General features: G+C 44.3%; 1 protein-coding gene across 9 annotated transcripts in view; it reads right to left on the bottom strand.

The window, feature by feature from the left end:
* Window positions 1-6059: 6059 nt before the first annotated feature.
* Window positions 6060-12380, bottom strand: part of RUFY3 (RUN and FYVE domain containing 3) — a 78545-nt gene continuing 72224 nt past the window's right edge. For 7 of the 9 annotated variants that reach the window (XM_084758177.1, XM_084758182.1, XM_084758187.1 and 4 more), the window contains 3 exons: window positions 11533-11560; window positions 10114-10182; window positions 6060-7513 (listed from right to left, as the gene is read on the bottom strand). In XM_084758177.1, the coding sequence (XP_084614303.1) occupies window positions 7370-7513; window positions 10114-10182; window positions 11533-11560 (241 nt within the window). In that variant the 3' untranslated portion in view covers window positions 6060-7369. Of the gene's footprint in view, window positions 7514-10113; window positions 10183-11531; window positions 11561-12380 lie in introns of those variants that run through there. The other 2 variants (XR_014774783.1, XM_084758185.1) reach the window with 2 other exon arrangements.

Genomic DNA, 12380 nt, shown 5'->3' with positions numbered 1-12380 from the left:
ACAGACCAGACAGGGTCGGGTCTCTGCCAGGCTTGGTGGCATATCCCTCTAATCACCAGGCTCAGGAGGCTGAGGCAGGATCCTGAGTCTGTGGCCAGCCTGAGCTACACAGAATGTTTTAGTACAAAACAAAATAAGAACTGGAATCTGTTGCCCAGGCTGTCCCCAGGCCCCAGAGCTGAAGTGAATGTCCTGTGTCAGACTCTTGAGTTGGGACGAAGGTCTATGTTGCTCGTGTCGTCATCATCATCATCTTTTTTTTTTTTTTTTTTACAATTTATTTTCAAGACAGGGTTTCTGTGTAGCCCTGGTTGTCCTGGACTCACTTTGTAGACCAGGCTTCTCCTCCCCATTTTAAAGCCCTAGAAAACATTAACTCATTTATACAAGTTTCAGTAAACACTTAAGGGACATTTTAAAGTTACTTCCTAAAAGTGCAATTATCTGAAATGTCAAAAAAGTTTTGAGTCAAGACCAAACAGTCCTCATGGTAGTGAGCACTGTGCCTGTTTCGTCCTGTAACATTTTTCTCCCAAGTGAAAAGTGGAAGTGTATTTAGCATATGAATCGCCAGTATGCTTTGTACTCATTACTCAGATGCTACAAGTGACATCTGCCATATTGTCATGCCTGCCCATCCATGCCCATTGTTCTACAAGTACACTGGAGATAACTGGTTCTGTAACTTCTCAGCACTTGTGTTTTAACGAGTTTTCTTGAAAGGGGAGTTTACAGGCAGGTGGAACATGTCAGTGTAGCCTTTGGGGTTTTGGTTAAAGTGATGCTAGTGTTAGGAGGTGTGGTACATTTCACACTGCAGCCCAGTCAGGTGGTGCATGTATTCCCCAACCCCGCCATAGTCAAACAGTCAAGTGCAGTCAGGACTTCTCGGATCATACATTAATTCCTTTTGCGTATTCTAGAACTTAATCACAGATTATTCAGTATGTATTCTTTTTTTTATAAAGATTTATTTATTATTTATACAGTATTCTGTCCACACGTGTGCCTGCCCACCACAAGGCAGCACCAGATCTCATTACAGGTGGTTGTGAGCCACCATGTAGTTGCTGGGAATCGAACTCGGGACCTTCGGAAGAACAGATGGTGCTCTTAACCATTGAGCCATCTCTCCAGCCCCTCAGTGTGTATTCTTTTGTAAGTTTCTTTTGTTCTGTTTTGAGATTCATCTGTTTCAGCTTTGTTCCCTTTCATTGCTGAGTGGTTCCACAGTATGACATGCTGGGTTTTCCTTTTCACTTGTTAGTGGACAGTGGGTATTTGAAGTCTGTGGATGCTTTGAATAAAACTGCCACAAACACAGTGAGGAAGGCTTTTTTGTGTATCTTGAGTTATAAGACTGATTATCTTACACTTTATTTAGGTTATGGTGTACCTTTTTCCAAACCAGCCATCCTGATTTTCTTTTTCTTGTTTCTCTCCTCTTTGGTGTATGCCAAAGGTCTTTCTTTTTCCATTACTCTGACCTTTTTTTTTTTTTTTTTTTTGAGACAGGGATTTTCTGCAGCTGTCCTGGAACTCACTCTGTAGACCAAGTTGGCCTCAAAGATCTGCCTGCCTCCCTCTCCCGAGTGCTGGATTAAAGGTGTGTGCCACCACACCCGGCTGAGTTTGGTCTTTAATAATACCTTTTACTCTATTTCCTTCTCTGTGATAATCAGAAGAATACATTTTTATGGTGAGTGTTGTTTTTGAGATTTTACTAAGCTGGCCTCAGATTCGTTGTCCTTCCTTTACCTTCTGAGTGCTAGGATTTCAAGCATGGCACCATCACTGGGGCCACTCAATTTTTTTTAACTAAATATTTTTAATTTTTTACATATACATTTATATTATTACACACATATACAATAAACTACCTACACCAAGAAGAACCATGACATAATCAGGAGTTATATTAATGTTACATCCATAGTGATTTGGCTATTTGTATTTGGCAGCCTTGAAGGTAACATCTTTCCTATCTTGGTGAGTCTACAATTCTGAATGTAAATCATTATCTATCATATCATTATCAACTGAAAACATCTATCTAGACCTAAAAACATCTTAGCCCTTAAAAAACTAAGCTTAATTGTAAAACTATCTGGTCTTCAACCCCATCAGAGACTTGAGAAGGAATAAAATTAATTACCTGAGTATACGGGGGGGGGGGGGGGCCGCTCAGCTCTTCTGTTGCCCCTTTTATTGTTTCTGGGCTTTGTGTCAGCATCAGGGCACCTCCATGAAGTGATTCCAAAGACATTTGGTGGTGAGGCAGGAAGTGTGTGAGCATGGTAAACTCTGGAATACGGGCTGGAGTCAGGGTCACAGGATCACCCAGATAGCCTTAAAAATGTTTGTTATTGGACAGAAATTTTGCCTAGAAGGTATTAGGTCATCCCTAGCACAAAAAGTAGGTGGGGACAACAATAATAATTTGATGTGTACAGGCAAACTTCAAAAGTATATGAAAAAGCTTGTGACTGCCCAGTGCGGTGGTGGTACATGCCTTTAGACAGCTAGGGCCACACAGAGAAACCTTGTCTCAAAAAACAAAAAACAAAAAACAAAAACAAAAAAAACAAACAAACCACAAAACAAAACAACAACAACAAAAAAACCCCAAAACACACACACACACAAAAACCAAAACCAGAGGAGGAAGGAGGACTCAGAAGACAACACCAAGATGCTAACAGGGTGTTGGGTGAGTGGCATTTTATTGGGGTTTGATTTGTACCTCTGTACCACTGATACTGAGCCTCGCATGCTTATTGAACATTTGTGCATCTTCTTGGTGAGAAACATCTTTTCAAGTAGGTTGCTTTGCTTTTTGCGTTTTAAAATACGTATTCTGTAGGTCAGTCCTTTACTAGAAGTCTTAGGGTTACTATTAACTGCTGCGCACCATGACAAAGAGCAGCGTGGGAGGAAAGGGTTTATTCCCTCACACTTTCATGTAACAGGTCATCACCTGTACAACCACTTTGGAAATCAATCTCAGAAAATTGGTAGTAGTTCTTCCTCATGACCCAGCTATGCCACTCCTGGGCATATACCCAAAAGATGCTCCACCACACCACAAGGACACTTTCTCAGCTGTGTTCATATAAGGAATGGCAAGAAACTGTAAACAACCTAGATGTCCCTCAACCAAAAAATGGATAAAGAAACTGTGGTACGGCTGGAGAAATGGCTCAGAGGTTAAGAGCACCGACTGCTCTTCCAAAGGTCATGAGTTCAATTCCCAGCAACCACATAGTGGCTCACAGCCATCTATAGCAAGAGCTGGTTCTCTCTTCTGACATGTAGGCAGAATGCTGCATACATAATAAATCTTAAAAAAGAAAAAGAAATTGTAGTACATGTTTACAATAGAATACTACTTGGCTATTAAAAACAAGGAAATCATGCGGCTTGTAGGCAAATGGATGGAATAAAAACAATCATCCTGAGGTAATCCAAACCCAGAAAGACATGCATGGTATATATTCACTTATAAGCAGATACCTGCATAATACAGGATAACCACACAACAATACACAGGCCTACAGAAACTAAATAACAAGGACCACCCTAGGGAGAATGCTTAATTCTTTCAGAAGGACAAATAGAATAGATACCCAGAAGCAGTTGAAAAGAAGGAACAGAGCCGGGCGGTGGTGGCACATGCCTTTAATCCCAGCACTTGGGAGGCAGAGGCAGGTGGATCTTTGTAAGTTCAAGGCCAACTGGTCTATAAAGCGAGTCCAGGACAGCCGAGGCTGCCCAGAGAAACTCTGTCTTGAAAAACCAAAAAAAAAAAGGAATAGGACAGGGGCTGACCTTGGAGGTCCTCTGAAAGACTCCACCCAGCAGGGGATCTAAGCAGATGCTGAGACTCACAGCCAAATTTTGGGGTGGAATGAAAACAGTCTTATGGAAGAGTTGGGGAACAAAAGACTTGGAGGGGGTCAGGGGCTCTACAAGGAAACCAACAGCCAACAAATCCAGGCAGAGGAGGAGGATGCTTCAGAGACTGATGCACCAACCAAGGACCATGCACGGTGAGGACCTAGACCCTCTGCTCAGATATAGTAGATAGGCAGCACAGTCTCCTCGTGGGTTCCATTACATGGGGAGTAAGGACTACTTCTGAGATGGGCTCTGGCCCCCACACAGTGATCACTCCCTTCACCCCGGCCTTGTGAGGCCTCAGAGGAAGAGGATGCAGGCAGTCCAGATATGACTTGATAGGCTGAGGTCAGATGTTAGGGGAGGAGGGCTCCCCTTTCAGAGGACTAGGGGAGGGAGGGAGGAAGAGGGGATGAGGGAGGGTGGAACCTGGAGACAATGAGGAAGGGGGCAACAATTGGGGATGTCAAATGAACAAAAATTTTAAAGTTAACATTAAAAAAAAAGTTCATCATTAAAAGTGATGACGACAGGAACCCTGAGGCAGGAGCTAACACAGAGGCCATGGAAGAGTTAGCTTGCTCAACTTCTTACACCCCTCAGGTCCTCTAGGCCAGGGGTAGCACTCCTCACGATGGAGTGGAGCCTCCTGCACCAAGCACTGAGAAAACGTCCTACAGAGCAGAGCATTTCCACAATTCCCTCCTCTCCACTGGGTAACTCGCACAGTTTGTTTGGGGGTCTCTGTTCACTTTGCTGAGTGTCCCTGGGCTCCCACTAGATTGTTTGCCTTCTGCTCAAGTGCTGGGATCCCAGGCAGGCAGCAAGGCCTCACCTGCTGGCTTGGTTTCCTTTCGTTGTTTTTGTGGTACCTAGAGAATCATCCCCCAGGAAGCGTCTCCTCTACAAGTTTAGCTTTATACTTAGGCAGCTTCTGTGACATGAGAGTTCAGTTTTCCCAAGACTGTTGTGATGTGCAGTCCTTGGCTCCCTTGTCAGAGGTGATAGGAACTTACATCTGGAGGTTTATTTCTACACAGTCTGTTTTATGGTAATATCATTTTGACTTGGTTACTGTAGATTTTAGTGTTGAAATCAGTTATGTGACCTCTCAATTTATACTTTTGTAGAGTTGATGGGGAGTTCCCTGAAATAGTCTGCATAAAATTTTAGGAAATGTTGTCTTTTGTGGGAATTTCTTTCAAGGATCTTCCTGTGCAGAGCAGGCCCTGAATTGCAATTCCCTTTGCCTCGGCCTTCAGGGCCTGGTGCCTCAGTGTTTGGGTGCTGACGTTTTCTAGGCCATGAACACAGGCTATCTTCTAATTCCACGTGGAACATCCTGTGGTTTTTTGTTTTGTTTTTTTGAGACAGGGTTTCTATGTGTAGCCTTGGTTGTCCTGGACTTACTCTGTAGACCAGGTTGGCTTCAAACTCACAGCCTCCTGAGTGTTGGGATTAAAGGCATGCGCCACCACCGCCCGGCCATCCTGTGGTTTTACTGTGTAAATGTTTGCCTCTTTTTTGTTGATGCTGTTGTTAAATGTTAGGAAGCAATTTTTAAGGAAGATGCCCTAGGGACAACTACATTTGAGTAATACCCCCTTGCTTTTTGGATGAAGGTGCAATAGCCACAAATTGTTGGCGCTGTTTAAAAAGGCAAAATGACCGCATTCCTAAATATTTACTTTCCTACAGTTCGAGCTATGCACCTGTCTTCTTAATTCAAAACTAATTAGAACTTTTGATAATTTGGCCCCTCACATATAGTGCCTGAAAATGCTGGCTCTTGTTGGTGACCATGAACAACATGAACAAAGGATCAAAAAGAATTATTCTGAAAGAGAGAGAGACAGACAGACAGAGATAGAGAGACAGACACGGACATAGAGACAGAAAAAGAAAGAGAGAGAGAGATTGGGGCTCAGTGGTTAGGAGCACTGGTGGGCTGCTCTTTCAGAGGAGTGTGCGTTCGTTCCCAGTCTCCTAGGACAGCTCCCAGCTGTTTCTGACTCTGGTTCCAGGAGAGGTGATGCCCTCCTCTGACCTGGATAGGCACTTCACGCACATGGTGCACAAACACACATACAGGCAGTACACTCATTCACACACAAAAAAAAACATTTTTAATTTTTTTAAGAGAGAAAAGGCAAGCAACACAGTAAAATAGAATTACCAATTTTATTTCCCCTAATACTCCTAAACTTCAGCTTTCCCAGCAACTCAGACTTCTGAAATAATGCCTTTCCCGGGAGACAGAATTTGTCACGGTTCATTATTTACCCCAGAATCCAAACCTGCATAGAATCATGTTTTCCTAAGTCTTAATTGGAATCAAACAATCCAGATATATAACATAGTCATAGCAATTGTGTTTCTCTCTCTTTTTTAGTGTATCCGTGCTTTACCCTGAGGGTTCGCTATGAGGAGATGTTTGAATACTGTCCTTTCCTAGAGCCCTCCCCGCCTGGGCTTCTCCGAAGGACTCACAAGGGTTCAGAATAAGGACTTCTCATCAAATGTAGAGTTTAGTAAGTGCTGAGCTAACTGTCCTCAGCCGCTAACAAATCAGACTGATGGTATGTGTACCCGATTTGGGGTCCCTTTAATCTACTTGCAAGATAAATCTTGTCTTTGAAATGTTTTATTGCCCTTTATGACTCAAGGACTGGGCAGGAGAGGCGCTTGCTCTGTGGAAGGGATTCTGAAAGAGCAGATACTTCTGCAACCATTATGATGGAAACAACATTCTTGATCACACACAAAGAAAACTCTAGTAGGTAAGACCAAAAACAAAACAAAACAAACAAACAAAAAACGGAACAAAAAACAAAAACAAAAAACCAACCAAGCAAACAAAACCTAGTCCTGAAGTCATAACATAAAATTGTTGTCAATACATTCAGAATTAATATTACTCTTAATTTCTTTCCCTGAGATGGTGTTCACAGTTTGGTAGATTAAAGAGGTAGGCAGTGGAAGCCGAGAGGAAACTGTGTGCCCAGCAGCACCTGGGCAACACTCGTTATTTCTGTCTCCATTATCACTCATGGTAGCTCTCACAATGCAAAGGTCATGTTTCTTTTTGGCAGGGATGCTGGGGCAGGAGGAGGGGCCTCTCACTTGCTAGGCAGTGCTTTTCACCTAAGCTAACGTCCAGCTTTATCACTTCATAGAAATAAATAGCCCAAAAATAAGCCCAAAGGTACGCTTATAAACTCTCCAGAGTGGGCTTGGGTAGGTGTTGAAGAGAAAGGCTCAGCGACTTTTATTTGTCCATTCACTAGAGAAGATGGGCTAAGGTCCAAGCACCTCCAAGCTCTGCCTTCCCCAGGGGCACTGACCCAGTTTACTTGCATCTTTCCTACCAACTACAGCTGGCTCTAAGAACCTGGGTTCCAGTGGACCTTGCATCTAACGTGTGGCGAGGCCCTGACGTTAGTTAACTCTGGCCTGGTCTTGGCCTCCGGTCTTAGGACGGGCTGGTGGAATACTGTTTGATCAGCTGCTCGTGACAAGGATTACACACTCGTTCAGGTTTGATGCTGGAAGGCAGAGGCAGCTCATTCATTGTGCAGGCATTACAGAAGGTTCCTCTGCAGTTGTTGCATACGCTCTGTAAGAGACCATCAGGAGAGCATTACAAGAACAAGCTGAGGACAGAAAGTGTCAAACGCAGAACTGTTCAGTGCACAGTCAAGCATGGAAAGGCTGCTGTGGACCAAGTGGCCCTGACCACAGTTCACGAGGGAGCCTGAGGTCAGCTCTCAGACCTACGTGAAGCAGCATGGGTGCCCCAGAATCAAAACACAACACAGTGATCGGTCCCTGGAGCACTCTTCATACTTTTGATCCCTACAGTAGACTAATTCTAAATTCTAGCAAATACCTAAGCAAATATTCTAAATCAGGGAGTAAGCTAGCAATGGTCTGGAGAGGCCGAGGCTTAAAATGTGCCGAATATCAGCTCCGAGGGCCGAGAGCACCGGTGAGCTCTCGATGCTCCATCAGCACATCTTCCAGCTGTTACCTACCATCTGTTTCTGAGCCTTCAGCAGCGAAGCAATGTGCTCCTACAGCAGTGCCACCAGGGCAACTGCCACAGGGCCACACAGGCAGCTCCGCATTAAAGGCTGCAAAGACTACCTTCTCCTGTGAAATGCTTTCATCTAAAGCATGCATAGGGTGGTGCTGGGATTTTGTGGGTTTTTTTTTTTTCCGAGACAGGGTCTCTCTGTGTTAGCCCTTGGCTGTCCTGAACTCACTTTGTAGACCAGGCTGGCCTCGAACTCACATCGATCCGCCCGCCTCTGCCTCCTGAGTGCTGGGATTAAAGGCGTGCGCCACCACGCCCGGCTCGGATTTTGTGGGTTTTTTTTGTTTGTTTTTTGTTGTTGTTGTTGAGGCAGGGTCTCACTATGTAGCCTTTGCTGGCCTTCCCTCACAGAGACCTGCCTGCTTCTGCCTCCAGGAGTGAGAGGATGGAAGGTGTATCATACCTGACTGCTTTTAAAAAAAGATTTGTTTATTATTTGTACAGTATTCTGCCCACATGTGTGCCTGCATGCTAGAAGAGGGCACCAGATCTCATTATATAGATGGTTGTGAGCCACCATGTGGTTGCTGGGAATTGAATTCAGGACCTTTGGAAGAACAGCCAGTGCTTTTAACCTCTGAGCCATTTCTCCAAGCTGTTTTTTTTTTCTTTTTTAAAACGATTTGTATTTATTTATTATGTATATTGTGCTCTGCTTGCATGTACACGTGCAGGTCAGAAAGGGCATCAGATCGCATTATAGATGATTGTGAGCCACCATGTGGTGCTGGGAATTGAACTCAGGACCTCTGAAAGGGCAGTCAGTGCTCTTAACCTCTGAGCCACCTCACCAACCCCTTCAGCCTGCTTTTTAAGACAGGGCTTCACTGTGTAGTACAGAAGTCTTGAACATGGAATCCTCCTGCCTCAGACTTTTAAGTGCTAGGGTTGTTGGCATAGGTTTGTTTGAAAGTTGGAGAACTTTCCTTTGAAGTTCGTGTGCAGGGATGAGAAGGGGAAAGGTTGATGAAGTCAGTTAGCAGTTTGCTTTGGAAGATTCATGAATTTCCTACTATTATGAGAGCGGTTCATTTGCTGCACGGGTTCTGCAGCTCTAAAGCTAGACCATGCTGGAATTTTGTTAACATTCAACATGGCTTAACCCAGAATTTAGGCACACTTCTTAGAATTCTTCAAGTACTCATTTGTAATATTTCTTTGGACACAAAGGCTCTTGAGCATCTCTGGGCACCATACTGATGCTGAGGGACACTCCTGCTGACAAGTCCTGGTCCCTGCCATCAGGACATTGGTTCTTTCTGATCTAGTCTTTCACTCCACCTATTCTGACAGCAAACCATCAAAAGCCCTCGGGAAAGGGGCCTTGTGGGAGAGCTCGCTGCTCCTCTTCCAGCACACAGCCGCTTGGAAGGAACAGGAGCCAAAGGTCAGGACTGAGAGCAGCAATCTTCTCCGTCAGCACACTCCAGCTCACGGAGCGGGGAGAAGGTGCTGTGTAGTACGGAGCTGGGACGTGGCTCAGTGTACAACATTTGCCTCGTCTATGCCAGGGGCTGGAATCCAACAACACGAAACAAAACACATGAACTCAGGCCAGATGTGGTGCAACTTCAGCATCTGAGGCACACACAGAAGGAGTAGAAGCTTGGTGACAGGCTAGGCTATACAGCCAGTCCCAGGCTCTCTGGACCACGCAGGAGACCAGGGCTCAAGACTGAAACAAGGGTCCATTGAGATGGCTCGGCAGGGACAGGGGCTTAGAGTGAAAAGCTAAGGACCTGGCACTCATGGTTGGAGAAAAAAACAGACTCCTCAAAGCTGTCCTCTGACGCCTACAGTTAAACTGTGCATGTGACTAAAACCTCTCCCTCCCCACTCTCACACACTGTTATAATAAATACAAAGTAAAAGCAAAACAACAGAACTACATGATTAACATGTACTGTACTTCAGAGATTAGTATTTCCTTACTACTTCCAATTATGTGTGAGCTGATTTGCATCTCTTCCAAGGAGGAAGTGGCTGACACATGCTTACCCCTTGGTTTTCTAGCCTCCTCCTGGCACTATGGGAAGCATGCCGCGTTCCACACAGCAAAGTCTTGCTTACCTTGGGCAAGGAGCTGGCAGTGCACGCCATCTCCGGGAAGAGCCACTCACCTTGGTCAGGCTGTCATCTCCCTGGCACAGCTGACACATCTGTGGCTCTTCAGAGACTGTAGGCTGACCCTACGACACACAGTAAGGTGTTAACTCCCCAAGCACAGGAATGTAAATGCCTTTGAAACATTTTACCTACTAAAACCGTACTATACACTGAAGGCGAAGAGACAAATTACGTATGCTATTGCCTGAACTCTGAATTTTATTTATAAGAAAACTCAAGTGTAGCCTTATCCTTGTTCCATTACTCCACTGAGCACCAAAAACACTGGCTTTATTTTAAATCTTTCTTTGTTTTTTGAGAGAGGGTTTCTCTGCGTAGCCCTGGCTGTCCTGGACTTACTTTGTAGATCATGCTAGCCTTGCACTCACAGTGATCTGCCTGCGTCTGCCTCCCAAGTGCTGGGATTAAAGGGGTACGCCACCACCGCCCGGCTCATTTTAAATCTTACAAGGTGAGCCAGACATAATAGTACATGTCTTTCTCATGAGGTTGCAATACTGTAGTTTTGAGGTATTTTATAGTCATTTTTCTAGGTTAAAGTAAAAAGAGAAAAAGTTCAAAAGTGACCAGAAATGGGCTGCAGAGAACGCTCAGCTGTTAAGCGAGATGGCTGCTCTTTCAGAGAACCCAGGCTTGATTCTCAGCACCCACATGGCAGCTTCCAAGTGTCTGTAACTCCAGTTGCAGGGGATCTGATGCCTCTTTCTGGCCCCCACAGGCACCAGGCATGCATGTGGTGCACAGACATACACACAGAACACCAATACATATTAAATAAATATATAAAATAAAATAACTTTTTTTGAAGTGACCAAAAAAAAAAAATCTTTGTCTTTTCCGTTTTATGTAAAGAAAATAAGAGGTGCGGTGAGCGTCTTCGGTTCTAGCTCATCAGCGGTGACGTCACGCAGGAAATGAGAACCGTTGTGGGCTCTGCCAATAAGCCCAGTGCTCTGAGATATGCCAGGATCTCTGAATCATGTTATGATTCCCATTACAAATTAGTTACAATTTACATCTCTCTCTTTTTTCAACCACCAAGAAAATAGTATTTTTGTTTTGCAACACATCAAACACACCTATTTTCTGACATATGAGAGTGCATGCTGGAGTTTTGTTTGTTTGTTTGTTTTAGGGGGGTTCTGAGAAAGGGTTTCTCTGTGTAGCCCTGGTTGTCCTGGACTCGCTTTGTAGATCAGGCTGGCCTCGAACTCACAGAGATCGGCTTGCCTCTGCCTCCCGAGTGCTGGGATTACAGGCATCTGCCACCACGCCCGGCTTGCATGCTCAATTTTTAAGGCTACACAGAGGTCTGTGTCTATCTGTCTTCCTCCCATGTTATGTTGTTCACTGACTAGCCATGGCACAGTAACAGTGTGTGCCAGGCATTTTAAAACAGGAGTCTTCCTCACCTGTTCGTCTGCAGGGTGGGTCAGCCGCCTATAATGGGGAATAAAAAGGGTAACAAGTATCACCTGACTGTGTTTCCTTTACGCCATCTCAGAACAAATAAACAAGCAGTGCTGGCATCTTTTTGCATTGCTCAGAACAGCATAATTATGAATTGACCTTCAAGATTCTGAACATTCTGGTTAAATCTTTTTTGTTTTGTTTTGTTTTTTTCAAGACAAGGTTTCTCTGTGTGGTCTTGACTGTCCTGGACTTGCTTTTAGACCAGGCTGGCCTCGAACTCACAGAGTCTCACCTGTCTTTGCCTCCCCACGTGCTGGGATTATAGGCATGCACTGTGCCTGGCTCTGGTTACATCTTTTGCTAGACTCTATCTGATCCTTGAAATACATCACAGCTCTGACTCAGAAATATATAGAGAGTTATATTTTATCTTTCCTTTTTATTACCTAGAAAATAGTATTTGTTTTGTAACATGTAAAACTCCAATGGCTCATTAACCATATATTGTTAAAGCTTTATTATATCTGACATTATGGGAATCTACTCATTATTATATGTTATCTATTTGCCTACCTTCCCTAAATACTCTTAAAATGGAAGCTCTAGGAAACTAATCAAGGAAATAAATGAGTCAGTCACGAGACCGCCATGTAAAATCACACGGTGAACTTTTTATCAGCTTGCTGAGAGCCTACTCTCATTCCGTGAAAATGCAGTACAGCTACAGTGGGTCTTGTGATCTTGGGCCGAGATGCAGAGGACCAAGGCTCCAGAGAACAAGGCTCCCTGTTAACACTCCCGTACTCTGTGCTGGCAGTTCTGACTGAGACAGCTCCTACAAGTTGCC

The sequence above is a fragment of the Acomys minous genome, assembly GCF_964271855.1.
Source record: "Acomys minous genome assembly, chromosome: 15".
Classification (NCBI taxonomy): domain Eukaryota; kingdom Metazoa; phylum Chordata; class Mammalia; order Rodentia; family Muridae; genus Acomys; species Acomys minous.
This window is presented reverse-complemented; position numbering and strand designations above follow the sequence as displayed.